Genomic DNA, 21,028 nt, shown 5'->3' with positions numbered 1-21,028 from the left:
TTGCCGTCCGTGTCAAATGACAGCAGTGTATGGGGAACATTGTATATCTCTGTCGCGGGTGAAGGAGTGGGGTCGGAGATTTCGTGAAGGATGATCCACAACCTGGAACATCTGTCATTGTCGAAAATGATGAAATCATCCAATGTGTGAATGGCATTATTCAACATGATCAACAGTGTACAGTGTTCTTCTTAAGCTCACGCTCACACTGCTTCACACAAACCTGCAATGTGACTGCCATCTACTGGGCAACAATGCAACCCCCTTCCAGTGGCAGGAGTTTCCTAGAGCAGCGGCATCTACACGTCAAGATTTATGAGGTGGCCTGTTTTCCACTGACTGACCCTTATACTAACATTATAAATCCAATTTATTTCCTATTGTCAATTTTTATGGTTGTTTTGGTGAGCATGTGGAGTGAATAATTCATGCACTCCCACTTAAAAGCAAATGACAGATTATAATTAATAAAATAAGAATTTCAGCTATTCAATGGTTGAAATTCTTTTAATTATTTGCTCTTGAAAAATATGTATGTGCAGTAGATCATAAACGCTGACTACATTAAAACTTTCAGCTAGCCACTGAAGGAATAAAAATTCTTCTTAATATTAATTATAAGATGAATGTGGCTACATGGCCCATTTGCAAGATTTACAAAAATATTTGGTACGGTCAATAAATAACTGGAATGAACGTTGTATGGACTTACTTACTTTTTAATACTGGTCGGCATACTCCCCTGCCTTGTTGAGGCAGGAATCCCACCACATCACCAAATTTTTGATCCCCCTGTCCCAGAAGTCCTGTGGCTGCTGTGAGCACCAATGGAATACCACATCCTGCAGTTGTCCATCCAAGACAAAGGGGATTCCACGTAGGGCACCTTCCAGTGGGCTAAACACATGAAAGTTACACGGGGATAGGTTAGAGCTGTAGGGGGAAAATCTAAGCATTCCCAACCCATTTGTGCGATCATGTCCATACTGTATCCAGCAATCTGGGGATGTGCATTGTCTTGCAGTAGGATGACACTTCTTGACAAGAAGCCACGCTGCTTGCACCTGATTGCAGGTCTCACCTCGTTTCGCAAGATGTCAGAGTACAGAGCAGTGTTCATTTTCTCACCCTGCCGGAGGAAGCGACCGAGAAGTGGACCACGATGTTCAAAGAAAAACACGAACATCACCTTGCGAACAAAGTAGACTTGTCTGCTTTCCTTGGGTCGTGGGGACTAGAGGTGTTTCCACTACTTTTTGTCGTGTTTACTCTTTGGCATATACCGGCTGAGCAAGATTTCGTCCATTGCCACAATGTGCTCGAGGAAAACCTCACCCTCTGTCAAGTACCGCAGAAGATGTGTGAGACTCTTCCCCATCCACGTAGCATTTTGCTCCTCTGTGAGCATCTTTGGCATCCAAGCTGCACACAGCTTCTGGTATTGAAAGTGTTCATGAACAATAGTGTATGCTTAGGGTTACCAGACGTCCTGTTTTTCCCGAACATGTCCTACATTTTAGCTTTATGTCCGGCATCCGGGAGAAATTTGAAAAATATCATAAATGTCCTACATTTTGAGCATCACATAATATTAATTAGGAAAATAGGTAACAGAAAAAAATCATGCAAGTTACAAGTCTATGGACTGTGCTTCCAAACTCAATAATGAAATTTATTTTGATTCAGTCATTGCCCAAAAAGAAAAAAAACATTTGTCCTGCTATTAAACAAATGGGAAAATGGAAGCAATTAATGAACAAAGTTTTAAGACCACTTTCTGATAACGTCACTGTTAAATGCCTGAGCAGAATTTCTTGCCTTAGGGTTTATCCTGATGGGACAAGGTGTTACCCATTCTTATTCAATATAATTTGATTGTAAAGCAGGGGTATAGAGACCAAAGTTATTCAGGGTGTCTGCCAGTCAAGAAAGTCATGGAAGTCAAGAAAAAGTAAAGAAATCAACAAGTAGGTCAAGAAGTCAATAAAAAGGCAATAAATTATTCTTGTGGTCAAGAATTTTTGCTAGTGATTGGTTGATTTAGTTTATTTTACTTCATTTTTTCTGTCCCTTTGGCTAATCGCGAAGATGAGGATGAATGGTGATAAGATAAGATGGATGAAGGGACAGTCACAAACATATAGGGACAGCCGACATAAGCCCCTGGCTTAGGCCCGCTTTAGACGAAAGCATTTTCCTTAGCAGTTTTCTTAACATTTGTGCCATGACCAAAATGCTACCGTGTAAAGGGAGAAATGTTATGGCATTTCAGATGCCATAAAATCTTTCATGGCATTTCTCAAGGATAGAACCCGTCCTATTTCTGTAGCATTACCAATCAGAAGCATCATCTAGGTCACGAGTGAAGTTGTAATGGCGGCAGCGTGAGATGTAAACAATGTATCACTTCACATTTTCAAAAGCCGATAACTATTCAACCGAGAGGAATATTCGTATAAAACGTTATTAGGTACAAAACAATGGCGCTGCTTAAATACATACTTCACAACGTTTACTGTACACGTATGGCAAAATATTTTAGTTCTTTCAACTGTAAACACAATGCACTCATCATACATGGTGTAAATCGACATGCCTTTCATGCTGTATATGTTATACATTGTAATCACAAAAGCTAGTTGAAAAGTTACATGAAATGTTTGTGTGTAAAGTACTAACTGCTATAAGATTTTTTGAAGCATTTGCATAGCATTTATGCTAGCAAAAATGCTAAAGAAAATGCTTTCGTCTAAAGCCGGTGTTATACTGACTGAGTCCAAATGCCAAAGCCTAGCTTGTCTGCCAAACACAGTTCAGGATGCATTAATACGAGAAAGCAGATCTAATTCTCTTCTTAAATTCAGCTTCAGTTTTCATCTTAACTGGCCCTTTGGTAGGGATTTTCATTAAATAAATATTTATTTTCTTCATTACTAATTTCCAACTTTACCTAACTAGGGGTCGAATAAATAAACGTTAAGAAAAGAAAAAAAGTCTACAAAAAATCAAGAATTCTGGATGTGTTATCTTGGTAGACACCCTGTTATTTAACTAAAAACTACCCACGATAAAACTTCTGCAACAATTTTAAATTACGGTAATTGCTGAATATTTGTTTGCCATTAAAAGAAAAAGGTAAAGTGCTCCCCTGTGCTTAGCACCACACCATGAAGGCATATAGGGGGTGTGGGGGTAATGCCCTACACTTTCTTGATCCGGTCGTGAGTGGGGGTGATGTGATCAGCATCACGCCCCTGACTGCCTTTACCCCCCAGGGTTTCCCCCAGGTACCCATGTCATTCGATGCTGGGTGGGCAACGGGCCCGCTTCTGACGTTATAAAAGTTCCCGGATTTGAACCGGCCAGGGATCGAACCCGGGACCTTCAGACGCGTTACCGACTGAGCCACCACGGCCACTAAGATAATAATGTTAGCAGACTCATGAGAAAAAATATTTTTTCATAAAGCCTATAAAATGTTTGGTACTGGTCCCTATAACAGCTGCGGTAGCTCAATAGGCCATCTGACTACCATGTAAGGGACCCGGATTCGATCCCCGGCGAGAGAGAACTGGGATTTTTCTCACCTGTCCAAGTGGCTCCGGCATCCACCCAGCATCGTATAAAGTGGGTACCTGGAGGAAACTGAGTGGGGTAAAGGCAGCCAGGGGCATGTTGCTGATCACATCACCCCCACCTTTGGTCATGATCAAGAAAGTGTGGGGCCCTAACTGCACACCTCCCTATATGCCTTCATGGCATGGTGCATAGCACAGGGGAGCACTTTACTTTTTTTTTTTTTAATTATCCCTATAATTTCAAAGAATTTGACTGTCCACTCTAACATGAATATAGTTTGACTAATTATTTTCCTGTAGTTTACGGTTTACAATGTAAGATTGACAACACCCATTATATAACTAACTAACTCTCTAGCCTTCTTAAACCCGAAGGTTCATGGCTGCAGCAACACAGGCCTTCCATCTGTCCCTATCTTGAGCAAGATCTATATACTCTTTCCCATCCCTACCGATTTCCTTTAGGTCCATCTCAACGTTGTCCCTCCATCTTCGTGTTGGTCTTCCTACAGGTCTCTTACCATCTGGTTTCCCAACAAGAATCCTGTAAACTCCTCTTTCCTCTCCCATTCGTGCCACATGGCCTGCCCACCTAAGTCTTCTTGATTTAATTATTCTAATAATATCTGGACATGAGTACAAATTATGTAGTTCTAAATTATGTAACCTTCTCCACTCACCTGTCTCCTCATCCCTTTTAGGTCCAAAGATTTTCCTAAGGATCTTATTTTCAAATACTCTCAATTTATGTTCCTCTTTCAATGTCAGGGACCAAGTTTCACACCCATATAATACTACAGGCAAAATTACTGTTTTGTATATTTTAACTTTTAGTTTCTTAGATATTAAATGAGAAGACAAAAGTTTATGAAGAGAGAAGTAACATGCATTTCCTGAATTAAGCCTACTTTTTATTTCCTCTTTAATATAATTTTCATTTGTTAATATTACTCCTAAGTATTTCAATTTGGAAACTGGTTCAAACGAGATGTTATCAATAATTAGATTTTGATTATTACCTAACACTTGGTTTCGGCCTGTAAGCATATATTTAGTTTTCTCTTTGTTAACTTCCAAACCTATCTCTTTAGCAGTTTTGAAAAATATTTTAGCATTTTTCTTAATTGTATTCACATCATCCCCCAGTAAGTCTACATCATCTGCATATGCTAACAACTGAGTCTTTTTTTTTTTAAACTGAAAAGTGTCATTTTTCAACTATTTTCTATAGAAATATGTATTATTTATTGAGAATGTGTTTTGTCCTACATTTTGACTTAATGTACTACATTTTGGGACAGCATGTCCTACATTTCCCTTACAGCGATCTGGTAACCCTATGTATGCTGTACCATGACTAATGCCGAGTTCGGTTGCAATCTGGTTCAGACTAATCCTTCGACACTCCCGTATGAGGTCATCAATGGCAGAAATAGACTCATCCGTAATGGCACATATAGGGTGCCCACTACGTGCCGCATCAGACACTGTTGTGTGTCCTGCTTGAAACTGACCTGCCCACTTATACACTTGTGTTTGGGACATGCACTCACCACCATACACAGCAGTCATACACTCGTAAATGTTCTCTGGTGTGTTGTCTTCTGCCGTCAAAAACTGTATCACGGATTGCTGAACCTCCTTTATGGCACCTTACACTGAAAACACATTGACTCACCTCACTGAATGACTGACTGGCACCTTGGAGGCAAATTGCACATACACAACCTCCCTTCCCTGCCAGTGCTGCCACGTAGCCACGTGGTCTTGAATTCGCCTTGCAGACATGGGGCGTACCCCAGCCTGGCCTACATATCCCGTAAGTTTCATCGCTCTGTCACTTTATTTTTCTTTTCACGGCATTAATCCGGTTATTTATTGACCGTACCAAATACATACTATATAAGAGATTTTATCAATGTAGTTCTCTTTCCTTTCTGCAGATCTGTCACTGTCATTTTCAATATTATTGTTTTGTTTTTTCAGTTATTATCCATTGTATTTTACACTGATTGAAGAGACACCAATAGCTGAACATTGTAATAATTTAAAGTTGTGCAGAATATTTTATAAATGTTAATAGTAATCTATTGTACATGTTTACATAAACCGAATTTCAATGTTAAAATAATGACCATTTAATTTAGTGATGTGACGAAGCTGAAAATTTACGAATGCCGATAATTTTTGGAACCAATACTGATGCCGATATTTAACTGATTCCGATACATTAGATTATTCACAGAAATGGAATGTTTTTGTAGCCTTGATAAAAAGAAATTTGCTATGCACATTTCTATTGCATATATATATATATATATATATTTCTCAGAGAGTTAATATTAGTACACAAGCAGTTCTTTGAAATGCAAAATGAATTCTTGTTCATAATATTGTAAATTTAATGTTGGAAGATTCAACTTCAGAAACAGGAGTTTTTGAAGCACTTCTGGAAGTAACCTACTTCTTCTCTTATTACAAATCAGTCCAGCAATACTGAATACTGATGCAGCAGGTATGTCCAAGTATTTTCTCAGCACTTGCTTCAGGTTTGGATACTCATTTCTGAATTTCCAATACAACAGCAAATCCTGGTCATGTGGAATAGTTGGTTCAGCAATGTACTGTTCTATTTCTGATTTTGAGGTAGGTTGATCCTCTGAATGAGAGTTTGCAATAATTTTATCACAAAAACTCCACAGTGATGAAGATCCATAACCTAATTTTCAATAAATCTTATAAAATTAAAATATCAAACTTATTAGAAGATAAAACTCTAGTATGTATTGGTACAGATTTAATCAATTTCTGGCGATATTCATAGATTGGTAATTGGCTTCAGCACATCACTAATTTATTTATAAAATCTACCTTTGGCAAATAATTAATGAAAATTACATATTTGGATTAATTTCCAATTAAAAATGTAGGGATGCTGCAAAGATGGTATGCTTACCTTGTAAAAAATATAAAAAACAGGTGAAACTTGTATCTGGCTTTGGAACGTGACTTCATCAGCATGTGGTACCAGATTTATTTCAAAAAGGAAAAAAAAAATTCTCACTGGGATACGACATGAGGACAATATTACATTACAATAAGTAGACTATATTCAAAAGTTTAAACTTGCTTGTTAAAAACTTACATCAAGATAGCTGTAGCAATCAGATGTGAAACCTCGTGTCAGCATAAAATCCTTAAATATAATTGAGATCGCTCTTCCAAAGGCTACAGTTATACGCCAAGAAAAGGTTCCTGAATTCAGATATGTCAGTGGGTACATCGGTGATGCTATTTCTCCTCTAGAGCCAGACAACTCATTTCCATGCACTGTTTCAAGAGAAGAAAAATAGATAATTATATTAGTGTAGCAAACATGTACCGGGTGGTCAAAATTAAAGTTACCCAACTCAGAGCTCTCTGTAGCCTGTTTGAGGCATCGTAGAACTCTGAAATTGGGTGAATCCACTATGCAGACCATGGGGAAGAGGATGGTGATAAAAAAATATTAAAAAAATAGTTCAATTTTCCACCACCAGGTTGAAATGTGGCACTGTACTTCCATGATGGGTTGTACAAATAATCACATTAAGTGATTTAGCTGAGTTATTTATTAGAAAGACATTTGTTAGTGCTGGAAGTTGCGAGAAAATAATCTCTCGTTTATTGCAAGATTGCAAGGTAAAGGCAAATCCATAACCAAATGGAGCAGTTTATGTCATTATTACAACTCATCATGGAAGTACAGTGCCACATTTCTACCTGGTGGTAGAAAACTGAACAATTTTTTATCGCCATCCTCTTCCCCATGGTCTGCTTAGTGGACTCTCCAAATTTCAGAGTTCTACGATGCCTCAAACAGGCTACAGAGGACTCTGAGTTGGGTAACTTTAATTCTGGCCACCCAATACCATGAATTAAACTTTGCAGACTTCGATTATAAAATATAATTCTATTGTATACATCATCTATTGTTTTTAATAGGGATGGGCCGCTATGAAATGTTGGCCGATATCAATAACCGATATTCTACAAATCCAATATATAAAATTCCAAATGGTCCTTGTAGAACCTGAATGGCTCATTGACCTCCTTAATAGATGCTTGTTTTGAGGTGACTGCAGTGAAAAAAAGATCAGTCCTAATAATTATCTAAATCACAAACAATTTGTCTTATTTATTACACATGGTGTGCAATAAAAATGGGCAAAATATGCAAAATCCCGTTCATGTGTTCCAAATTACGTCCTATGGGTGACCACCATTTTGTCACCTACACTTGGTCAATCTGTGATCAAAATCGTCCATGGCACATTCTAATATATGAATAAGAATGCTTCCACTTCAGTGCCCTTCCCGTAGCATCAAAGTTCTTCAGGCATATACTGATTACATTCGCTGATGTAATACGATCATGTCCCTGAGATTTAAATAAGATCGATATTCTAGTCTCGAAGTGGTAACAGAGTCACCAATTTTATACAATGCCCTCACAGTTACAGCACGTTGAGCTCCGCTCCAGTGATCCATGTCTGCAAATGACATACATTGGTGATGCAGATAATCATCATTAAGTATTGCCAACAGCACTACAGAAACTCTCCCAACAAAAACTAATAAACCCATTTTTATGTCACACCCTGCACTATTTCATTGATCTCACAATCCAATGGCCAAAAATAAAGATAACAAATATAATACTTACCTAAACTATAATCTGCAATAAATCCATTTCCCGTTTCTTCAGCATCACTCCTAAATTTAATCCACAATTTATTTGCTGCTGTAATGTTTCCTGGCAAATCATTACCACAATACACTCCGATCATTTCACCAATGGCATTGTTCTTTCTTATTTCAACATAATCCTCATTGCAATTATCACTCAGTTCCAAGTCAAATGATCTGAATGAAATCAAGACTTTATTTCCTAGAAAACAGAAAAAGTGAACTAATGTAATAAAAATTTGCAAGTTTGAAATAATTTCATATTCTAAAAGTTTCAGAATCTTATGTCAATATCCTTATGCTGTGGGACACATTAATCACCATATTATTAGTATCAGCAGATAAAAAAACATACAGGTGTATTAGCAAAACTGGAAATACATTTACCTACCTGATACTTCTATCAATAGCCTATAATTGAGTGCACAACTAGGGCAACTCAAAAGAAAGTGAAGTGATAAAAATGAACAAGCTTATGATAATATTTATGTGAGTTTTGAAAGTAGTAAATGTAATGAACAGGAAAGAGATCACAATTTATGATCTTACCTGTAGTCAGTCATGCACCATAAACTATAAGTCTAAAACTAAATATTTTACCTACTGACAAACTAATTTGTAAATGTGGACTGTAAATCATTTGCTTTTTCTGTTTGGCAAAGAACATATATGAGGGGCATACTTAAAGTAATGAGAAACAATGTTTCATGAACAGAGTTTTGGTTTTATTAAAGAAAAAGACACTACATCATAATCAACACTTTTCTTTACATTTCAACAAAGTCTCCATTTCTTTGTATGCATTTTCCCTACCATTCTGGAAGCTTAAAAATACACTTTTGGTAGAACTCCGTTCCAGCAGCTCGGAGACACTGACACACTGCTTTCTGTATGTCCTCCATCATCTCATAGCATTGGCCTTGTAACTGTTCCTTTACAAAACTGAACAGATGACAGTCGGAGGGTGCAATGTCAGGACTGTAGGGAGGGTGAAGCAGAAGTTTCAATCCCATTTTCCCAATTTCCTCCTGGTGAACTGAGCAGAGTGCAGGTGTGCATTATCATGTTCAAGGATGATATTCTTTAAAGGACGTTTATCCCGCAATGCATGACGGAGCTTGTAAAGTATTTGGATATGAAGGCGAGCAAATATGTTTACCCCAGGTTTAATAAATTCAAACAGAATAGACCCCTCTTCATCCCAGAACACAGTGCCCCATAACTTTGTCAGCAGACAGCACTGTCTTCTTTGCTTTCTTTTTTGCCAGCGATGTGGAATGGTGCCATTCCATTCTCTGCCGCTTTGTTTCCAGTTCATAATGATGGAACCAGCTTTCATTAGAAGTCACAATACTCAATAAAATTCATCGCCTTCATCGTGACATCTCTGAAAAAGTTCTTGAGTAGTGTTTTTTCACTGCACTTTGTGGTCTGCCATCAATAAACATGGGACCCAGTGGAAACAAATTTTTCAATAGCTTAACCTTGCAATCATTTCCAGCACTGCACAGTCCGATAAAGCCTATTTTGAATTTCAGCAGCAGGAATTCCCTCTTCAACAATAAATTCAATCACAGCACATTGTCAAAACAAAACATCACTGCCAGCCATTTTGAAACAGCTGCCTGCGCTCACACAATCGAAGCTAATGTCATCATACTACCTTGAAGCATTCAGTGAATTTGTTATTTTGCAATGATTTGCAATGAATTCTGATTTTTTTTAAAAATTGATGCTTATTACCTTCAGTATGGTCCTCACGATTTATGAGTAATTCTACAGAACATTGAAAGTGTGGATGAGAATCAGAAAGTTTTAAATTCAACAGTGTCAAATTAAAGTTTTAAATGTCTGAATGTGTGATCAAATTGGAATATACAAGTAGAACAAAAATGCATGTTATTTTGGATTGAACTGGCAAAGCATCCACTACTGAAATCACAAACACATGACCAACTTTTGGAGAGAATTTCATGAGAAGATGATATGCAAGCTAGGACAATGTTACTAAATTTTACAAATGATAGCTAAAATTACTGTGATTAATGTATAATTAAGCTCCAATGATTAGACGTTTGTGTTCGATAAGGTTTAAGGAAATGATGCACTGTACAGTTTAGCTGTGGAAGCACAATGTTGAGCCTTGTTCCATGATGGGAAGCAAAACACAAGAGATAGTGAGCTGTATTACACTGAGTTAATTAATTGTGTGACAACCCCACATGGATACAAATTCTCAAACAAGAAGATTAACATTTCTTTATGTTTAAGCATGATTGTTTTTGTATGGTTATGATGGAAATATAATTCATGTTATGCATGTCCATATTCAATGCATGGTAGATCCATAAAACTGATATTCTCTTCACAAAAAGTGGAGCATTTATACATATTTTAATAAATTTGCAGATGGCATCAGATATTATAAATTAGTCAATCATATCAGGAATTTGATCAGATTTGCATGAAGTAGCATAAGTGAGTAGCATAACAAACATAACAGCTTGAAGCATAATTCTATTTCTAGTTGCACAAGAATTTTACTTTGTATTCAATAGCTTGATTTTTGTTTGTGTAATGACATTATTTGAAACATGTATGGTGACAGTCTAGTCAAGTGGAATCTAGTTGTGCTTGGAGTGTTTGTGAGACAGTGTGTCCCGGCGTAAGTTTTGTTGCTTTCAAGATGCATCCTTCATTACAATCTGAGTACCAAGGTGGTGCATATTTGGCTTCAACACCCAAATAGCTGTGACTCATATTCACACAGATATCTAGAGAATTATGTGACACTATGATACAAAATATCAGAAAAAGATTTTTTGATCTAAAAGAGTGAACAATTTAAAATTGATGGTCTGGCAACATTACAGATACTTCTAACTTTCTATCCCTATTATTTGAGCGAAGAAGAAAGCATTCTGTTAGTATTTTCAAGATATAAGATAACAAAAAAACATGAAAACAAGGCTTTGTTTACTTGGAAACCCAGTTTAGTAGGGCAGCTTATCATGAAAATGTGGACACACCGGACAAAAGCACCAAATTTTTTTTCCAGGTACTACTTAGGTGCTTAGCTTTCAATTTTTGATAGGAACCAACTCCTCCGTCGGCCATCTTGGATTTTATAGCGGCCATTTTGAAATATAGGTATATTATCAATATCTCGGCTTCTAAATCACTTAGGACCACAAACTTGGTGTCTAAGTATACATATTTGGGGTCAGGGAATACAACTACACAATTTTTAAATGTATCAGACTATATATTTATTCACTAATATATGTACCAATTACAAACTATTCACCGATTAACAGTTTGGAAAATTAACAAATTTATACATTCGTTTGAAAGAAGTTTAGATGCGGTATTCACTACACATATTACTAATGATATGCTACCATTTACAAACTATTCACCAATTCAAATAATACATGAAAAATGACATAAAATACATAATTATACAATTAAAATACAATAAATCGTATTATGAAATCGTATATGAAAGATGTTGAATTATATGAAGGATTACCGTTATATGAATTGTTTATGTCGTATTCAATCATTGACATTTGCACAGTTTAGTACAATTCCAAGGAGCAATTTTGCAAGCACACCTAACAGTGCACCCTCTTTGACTCTTACAATTACATGTAACCAATTCAGTACATGCCTTTGAAGCAATAGGTAATGTGTCCATACAGGAACCCACGATGCACTGTCTACTTTCTGAGTCCAGCCCCAGCCTTCCGGATTAGGAGCATGCTGTTGACTGTGCTCACTGGTACACCATACTCCTGCCTGATATACAGCCCACTTGGAGTGTTGGACTAGTGCGTCCTTCATTGGTGGAAGTTTCTCCATTGACTTACTCTTCTGACAAAACAGCTCCTTCCTGGCTTCATTCACATTGTCTAAATCACAGTTCTTATCATACAATATCACGGTGAAGCATTCTAGTAGTTTAAAATTTTCATTGTCAATATCAAGTTCTGTGTAAGGGTGGAGTGCCATGTAGGTAAAGGCATGTGTCACTTGATAATAACAATTCCATGCCTCCCATGCAGATTTCTTACCTCGTCCAAAAAATGATGATGTGGTATCACATCCAGTGAAACTGTGGAATACAGAGGGCCAAGGATTTCTCTACACCCAGCTTCTCGTAGATAGCATTAATGTCAATATAAGTAAATGTTTTGCCTATACCAAAAGCAACACAAATCTTCAAATCTGCACACGAGGTGATCAGGTGATGGAACTTGCCAATGAGGATCACCACTACATCCGTGTCAACAGTACGCACCATACAGTTACTACAGCCATTCAAAAGTGCATCCTGTAAGTGGATAATCAGTCTGGTGTCCGCTTCCTCATGGTCACATGATGGCATGGACCTATCAGTTCCTCGGAGAATAACTTCGGCATCACATGTAACGACAATTACCTTGCTTTCGGCACATTCAACATTTGTCAATTTGTTTGAAAGGAATGCAAAAAGTTTCTGTTTGTTGGTGGGGTCTTTTAAGAAATCGGTCCACTTAATTGGGAGCTTGTTCCTTCCTTCACACTTTCTCCTAACATCCGTACCTCGATTTTCTCAAGTGTCTTCTTTGAGGCTTGTCGGAATGTATTTGTCTCACACTGCATCATCTCGTTTGCAGCTTTCTAATTGTTTATTGATGTGTGGAATCAATACGTGATCAGCATAATCATCAAATGTGACAATGTTGGTAGTTGGGGGAGGAAATGCACAACAGCGGCTCCATCGAGAAGTTTCACATCAACATAATCAAGAGGATCATTTGGGGAATCCTTGTTCAGAATGTTCATAAGATCTGACTTCTTTCCAAAGCGCAGACTTCCATCGTCAGATAGTGAAGGGGGAAAATTATGATTCTCATGGCTGAAGAATGTAGTCATGTCACTCTCCCTATGCTGCATCACTATGTACAGTTGAGAGAACAGAGAAACATCAGTCTTAAGTAATGATACATTTCCCTTATCTTTTGTATAGGAGTTCTGAATAAAGGAAATGTTTTTTTTTATTATTGGTTCATGAATGGAGCGAGTACAATCACTGATAACTGATTTGTAATACTTGTCATACTGATCCTGGCCTACACTCTGAACTGTCCACACCGTATTTACTACACTTTCATCTAAAACATTTCGTGTGTCAAGAGTCAATAACTCATCATTGTCATCCATAAAGGGATTTCCAAAGTCTTTTATGACTGTATATAGACTCAATGATTGTTCCTTAAAGGTTTTCTGTGTGGCAAATCACTCTTCATCATGATGATAACTTTTGTCTTGATTAGGGATGTAGTTATCTTGAAACTCCTTCAATAACCTAGCTTGTTCAGGCTCAGGACCATCCATTTTCTGAAGGCTGAAGGATTTTCGGTCAGACCAACAGCGACCTCCTAAACCCTTGACGACCTTATTATTTTGCTCATGTGCTTGGTCGATTGGTATACTTGAGAATCGGTTCTTGGTTTTGTGGATTACCCAGTGACCCTGCTGCTCAAACTATTCAAGAATGGAAAGTGGAAGATTCTCCAAATCTCGGATGTGTATTGGGATCCATCGTGCATAATTCTGATGGTCGAGAGCAAAGAACCAAGGTGCCAGGGCCTTGAGGCTTTCCACATACAGATTAAAATTCCCCTTATGCTGCGATCTGATGAAAATGAGGCCCAGGAGCTCCATGTTAAGAATCGTGTCCCAGTACTGGAGTGTAGGACTCTTTTCTACCATTGCTTTTCTCCATGAAATCTTGGTTTCATCATCGTGTGGTCCTTCAGTGAGTAAGAAAGCATCCTTCTGCAGTTTTTCCAAAGCCAATGCTGTCACTTTGTGAGAATGTCTTGTTCTAGTCACATGCGAAGCCGAAAGGAAAGAGTCGGTTGTGCCTGATGAAGCAATACCAGGCACATCAGCTGCCAAAACGGGTGTCTGTCCAGAGTTTAGATATTCTGTAGCCCAATGCACGACATTCATCCCATGGTTCATCATGGAGGCCGTAGCTACCTTCTCATAGAAAAGGTGAATAGTTTGTAATTGGTACATATATTAGTGAATAAATATATAGTCTGATACATTTAAAAATTGTGTAGTTGTATTCCCTGACCCCAAATATGTATACTTAGACAGCAAGTTTGTGGTCCTAAGTGATTTAGAAGCCGAGATATTGATAATATACCTATATTTGAAAATGGCTGCTATAAAATCCAAGATGGCCGATGGAGGAGTTGGTTCCTATCAAAAATTGAAAGCTAAGCACCTAAGTAGCACCTGGAAAAAAAATTGGTGCTTTTGTCCGGTGTGTCCACATTAACGTGAAATTCGACGTTAAGCTGCCCCACTAGTTATGTCTACAAGTGAAATATATATATAAAAGTCTTACCTGGAGATGCTGCTATGTTCCACACACACTCCATATGCACTGAGTAACTGTGAGGAAAATTTGGTGTAGCAAAAGACCCATGTTCTGAGGTGTAATTTCCACCACAAGCTGGAAAGAGAAATGCTTATTGCAAATGAAACATACAACAAACTAATCTTAAATTCATCATTAAAAAATAAGGGTCAGACTTCCAAGACCTTATTTGTTGAGGTACCATGGTGGGAAAAAAACATTAGAAATTGAATTATCTAGATTTGCAATGCTTCATTAAAATAAAAGTTTAAATGTAACATACATTACTTGAGAATAAGATATATTTCTCTCCTCTGTGGTTGAGTGGTCAGTTAATACAGTTATGAAGCCAGAGGCTACACGTTTGTACCAGGTCAGGTATTGATGTATAGAGTAGTCAGTTAATACAGTTATGAAGCCAGAGGCTACACGTTTGTACCAGGCCAGTTATTGATGTATAGAGTGGTCAGTTAATACAGTTATGAAGCCAGAGGCTCCAGGTTTGAACCAGGTCAGTTATTGATGTACAGAGTGGTCAGTTAATACAGTTATGAAGCAAGAGGCTCTAGGTTTGAACCAGGTCAAGTATTGCTGTACAATGTATCATTTCATCATTGATCCATATTATCATGATTACCCAAAAAGATAGAATAGCAACACAAGATAACAGAAAAAAAGAGGGGAGTAGTCTTGGATCTTTTAAATCCACTTTATGAGCAAATAGGATAATCGGGACTGGACCTACAGTTGAACTGGGATCCGAACCACCATGTTCCTCCACTGGGTACTGAACCTGAGATTCCTTCATTACAAGACAATTACATTATAAAAGACAAGCAAAGAGACTAAATGCTGTCTGCACTCAAAAAGCTATATATAGAAACAATACCTTCTCTTTTGAGTATTGATGGTTTCATTTTTTTCAGGTAAATTTCCTAAATTTCAAAGTTAACTGTTGTAAAAAAAATTCATCCCATTAATTTTTTAGAACATTTCCAGCACAGAAGATCTGTCAAGACTGGCCTTTGTCACACCTCAACCACTGATTCTAATATTACCACAATTCCTATACTACATGGTTCATTCTCTTTATTAGTGCATAGGGAGATGACGTACAGCTAAATGCAAAGATAATAGTAGGCAAATATTCCCGAGGGCGCAGTGGTAGCATTGTTCCCTTGTAATCAAGGGGTCTCAGGTTCGATACCTGGTGGAGACACACAGTGGTTCGGATCCCACTTTAAACTGTAGGTCCAGTCCCAATTAGCATTAAGCTGGCTTTAGACGAAAGCATTTCCTTTAACATTTTTGCTAGCATAAATGCTATGTAAATCCTTCCAAAATCATATAGCTGATAGCAATTTACACGAAAGCATTTCATGGAACATTTCGGTTAGCTGTTGAGATTACATTGTATGATACATACAGCATGATAGGCACATCGAGTTACACCATATATGGTGAGCGCACGGTGTTTACAATTAAAAAATTAAATATTCTTCCATACGTGTACCACAGTGTCAATATTCATCTTAGCGACCCCAAAAACTATATATTTCACACTAATATAGGTCGTTTTCGATTATTTTTACATGTTACCCCTCCTTACCCCACCCCTAGGGGTGCTAGGGATGCCTTACCCCCACAGTATTTCTTTCCAGATTGGAAGTCATAGGTGTAGCAAGTTTGGTTGAAACCGCTCCAGGCATTCGAGAGTTATGCCGGAACAAACAAACACACACATATACATACATACATACATTTTTATATATATAATAATATAATATATATTATAAGAAGATAACATAAAATACTAATAGAAAAAGGCTGCTATGGTATCTCACTGCGAGTCAGAAACACATGCTGGCCTCTCTGGTAACAGGTGCAACAACGCAAGTAATTGGCATGTATTCTTAGAACTTATTTGAAATACAGGATAAATAATGTACAGGTTAAGCAATACAAAACTATTCTAGACACTGAAAAAAAAAGCAGCTCTGTGCGATTGACACAAATCAACTTTCTGAAAAGACAGAAGAGTTTCTGCTAGCCCTAAAATCTGCAAATGGACTGGTCCTTCCCTTTACCCCTGCACACCATCACCCCTCATTCGGGGATCTTCTCGTGAGCTGACTGCTGCACTTAAATCATATTCCATGTAAGTTTTGGACACACAGTTCTTAAAAATAATACAAACTTTCAAACCATCTGAGTTGTTCTTCAGAGATTGAGAATGGAATAATGTTAAGTTATCAGAAATAAGGTGCTGCTGTTCATTCCTGCACATTAGTCCTTTATTCTACAGGGTGATGCGAAAGTCACGTTACATAAGAAAACAAATACATCTATATAAAAACATGCACATGATTGATATGTAAAGGTTACAGTTAGAGCTCAATATCCACACCATCTGTTTGAATGCATGCTTCAATTCAATGCTCCAGGTTGTGTAGGATGTCTACTAGTGTGGTGGGGGTGATTTGAGAAATGGCACCAATGATCCTAAAGGTGGTCCAGTGGTACAGGTTCTTAGTGTACACGATGGCCTTTATGTATCCCCACAAGTAAAAATTTTGGAGTGTTAGATCTGGCAAGCGTAGTGGCCATTCACACATGTAACCTGACTTTTGCCCCACCCTGTTTATGCTGACAACATATGGCGTAAAGTTCAAGCACTTTACAACAACAGGTATGGTTAAGTAAATGGCTAACGTAGAAATCAACATATTCCAAGCTTCATCACATCACTATCGCAGTAAAGAAATGAAAACCATCCTACTTTTCATAGACAAACTAAAAGTACTTACATGAAGTTAAAACTGAGTATGTTGCTGTAAATCGACCATGCCGGCCATACTGTGCTACCAAATGAATGAAGAGAGCCGGTCCGTAGCTGGTTAAAGGTGGTGGCACTCTGTTTCCACAAAACTTTTCCCTTAAGGGAGCTTCTATATCATCTCCATCTCGAATCTCAAGGAACTTATTAGCACACTCTCCTGTGTCAGTGGCAGGTGTTAAATCTAAGTGTGTTATAGTCAATATAACATGATCATCTGAAAATGAAAAGAATATAAACACCATAATCTAACATTCCTCAGCATAATAAATATAACTTGTACAAAAAGTCAAGAAGTTACACATATGTTCAACTTCGTAGGCACTTAAGAGGCATCTAGCATCATCTTTTCACTCTTAAGATACAGGGTGTTTCAAAAACAACAAATATTCTGAAATTTGCAAAATTTGAAGTTGTTCGACTTCTGTTTTGGTTTTACTTGGAGTTTTATTTCTATTACATCTAATTAATATACAGCGTGTTTCAAAAAGAATATACGTATTTCACATGCATATATTTATTAAACTTTAAGACATACGAAGATGAAACTTGACACACATACTTACGAACCTCTCAAGTTCAGATTACAGATGTTTAATATGTCCTCCAGCAGTGACACGAACAATATCACATCGATACTCAAATTCCTCCCATACTCGGGCAAGCATGTCCTTCGTCACTGATGTTACGGCAGTACGGATCCGGTTCTTCAACTCTTTCAGGTTCTGTGGGAGTGGTGGTACATAAACATTGTCTTTAATGAAACCCCACAGAAAGAAGTCACAGGGTGTCAAATCCAGTGACCGTGGAGCCCAGCTGATACATGCTAAGTCGCCAGCTCCTTGACGACCAATCCAACGGTTCGGTCGAGTTTCATTCAGATAATCACGCACTTGGTGACTCCAGTGAGGGGGTGCCCCGTCTTGTTGAAAAATGAAGTTGTCTTCGTGCAGCCTCGGAAACAACCAGTTTTGTAACATAGAGAGATACTGCTGACCGTTAACAGTGTTTCCATCAAAGAAGAATGGGCGTAAACAGATGATCGGGATATCGTGCAAAACCCATTCACTTTGGGCGAATCTCGTACATATTCAATGAATGCATGTGGGTTCTGTAGGCCCCAAATGCGAACATTATGTAAGTTTACCTGACCACTGACATGAAACGCAGCTTCATCACTAAACACGATGCGTTGTGCGAAAGTGTTGTCATTGTCAATAGCATCAAGAATCTCGTTACAAAATGCCACACGTTTGCGTTTGTCATCAGGATGCAGAGCTTGTACGGCTTCATAACCAGCCGACGTCTCAAAACACGCCAAATTGTTGTTGTAGGAAGTTGTAACTCCCGACTGGCACGACGAGTTCATTTTGAAGGGCTACGTTGGAAAGCAGTTTGAATTCGTGCAACATTTTTTTCAGGAACACGAGGGCGGCCAGGACTCTTTCCTTTACATACACATCCTGTATCTACAAACTGTCGATACCATCTGTGAATGTTCCACCCATTCGGAGGATCAATTTGGTACATCAACCTGAAACGTCTTTGCACTGTAATCACGGAATTGCACTTCGCAAACTCGAGAACACAAAATGATTTCTGCTGCGGAGTAGCCATTTCAAACAACTGACGGTTACCAAGCAAAACAGAACACAACTGACATCTAGCGGCTATTATATAAACTAGACTATGTATTCGTTTCTCTAATAGCCGAGCCGGGGCGCAGCGATCGATAGTTTGGACAAAATAATACTTTGTAATACGTATATTCTTTTTGAAACACGCTGTATAATACATATATACAATAAATAAGAATTTTTCAGGTCCAATTTTCAGAATACACTACTAGCTAACAGATCTCTTGGCAAAGAGACATGTTGATGTTCACATAACATTGTTGAAGGATAAGCACTTACACAATAAATTGTGAGATTTTTGCCAAAAAATATTAGATATTACGATTGGTCTATGATTATAAATATAGTAGCTATCAATGCCAATGTTCAGAGATATGCGAGTTCGATAAATATGGGTTAGAAGATGTGCAAACAGTGGGTTGCAAGCCTTAAAATATGAAGGATATCAACAAATAAGTTCAATTTGTAAATATTGCAGCTCAAGCACTGCAGTCACAATATGTGAGCTGAGTTTTATGATCCTCTGGCAAGGCACAGACGCCATTCTAACAGCATTTACATATCATGCTACATGTTTATAATGTTGAAGCAGTGGTGTCACGTGCGGTTCACATATGGGTGTTCACAATAACATTTTTATACTGAATGGAGATTTACTCCTCTCCCTTGTAACTTCATATTCAATTGAAAAAGTAAGAATAACAGTTCAACTTATTTTCAACTATTTCCCACAAAAATCATGCTATATTTGAAGTCATACAAGATTTTTTATTCAATTAACACCCTTTTAATTACGCAATTTACAATTAGTAATGGCTAGTGAAAACTAATTAGTATAACATGCAATCTCAGGTAGGTACAATGCAAGACATCCATACTTCGCAATCTACTTTCTATTACACCGACCATATATATACATTTAGCCCACGAAATATGCTTTCTATGTAGGTACTTGTGTGTGAATGTGTGTGTGTTTGTGTGTGTGTGTGCATGTAGAAACTGTATTGCTTTTATTTTTAATTTCTTCTAAGCTACATTTTTTCATTGTGTTAGTAAAAATAATGAGCAATGTACGTAATTAATGGTTAATCCAGGGCTTGACTGCTCGTATTCAAACTGTATTGCTTTCATTTTTTATTTTTATTTTACTTTCATTACTTTATTTTTCTTTTATTATTTTATTTTCATTTATCTTTTTTAATTTTTTAATTGTATACAATTTACTGCAAAGAAAAAAAATGATCCCTGTAATTAATGGTTAAGTGGAAGAGAAGGCATTAATGCCTTAACTTCGCCATGTAAACAAAGTCGTAAATAAATATATTAACCAATGACATTCATTCAGCATTGAAAGCACATGCATCGTTAGCGGGACAGAGGGGAGGACGCGTCCAGTCCAGAAAAAATATTTTGTGTATGTAAGATATTTAGGTATTATACATAATGCACTCGCCCCGCCCACAATAACTCGGTTGGGATGCTTATGATTGAAGTTTGGGAGTACTTACCTCTTGTAAAATGCATAGGTCCGGTTGGTGAGGGGCCATCCTTTTTACTTCCGTTCGTGCGTGTGTGCGTGTGCATTTAATATGTACGTAATTTAAAACATATAGATGAGTGTTCACGTGCTCATGCGAACGTTATCACGCGATACGCTGCGCCTGTGTTTAAGAAAATCGAGAAGCCTCCTGTATGCGAAATACAGTCTACACTTAATTTCTTAAATGTGAGGAACATGAAGCCAGATGAAATGTATCATCAACTTTGTGAAGTGTATGGAGAATAGGGATGTGTCGAAACCAATTACAGATGTATGAAAATTGGCAGA

General features: G+C 37.6%; 1 protein-coding gene across 1 annotated transcript in view; it reads right to left on the bottom strand.

Annotated features, from left to right (window-relative positions):
* LOC145978140 (cubilin-like) overlaps nucleotides 1-21,028 on the bottom strand; it is a 416,836-nt gene that overhangs the window by 181,235 nt on the left and 214,573 nt on the right. Inside the window, exons 34-37 of the mRNA XM_083110579.1 lie at nucleotides 17,535-17,780; nucleotides 14,716-14,823; nucleotides 8,284-8,508; nucleotides 6,724-6,908 (exon numbers count right to left, since the gene is read on the bottom strand). Of these exons, the coding sequence (XP_082966705.1) occupies nucleotides 6,724-6,908; nucleotides 8,284-8,508; nucleotides 14,716-14,823; nucleotides 17,535-17,780 (764 nt within the window). The remainder of the gene's footprint in view (nucleotides 1-6,723; nucleotides 6,909-8,283; nucleotides 8,509-14,715; nucleotides 14,824-17,534; nucleotides 17,781-21,028) is intronic.

This window comes from Lepisma saccharinum, chromosome 24, assembly GCF_977018435.1.
Source record: "Lepisma saccharinum chromosome 24, izLepSacc3.1, whole genome shotgun sequence".
Classification (NCBI taxonomy): Eukaryota; Metazoa; Arthropoda; class Insecta; order Zygentoma; family Lepismatidae; genus Lepisma; species Lepisma saccharinum.
The sequence above is the reverse complement of the archived record's forward strand: the minus strand, read 5'-3'. Positions and strand labels throughout refer to the sequence as shown.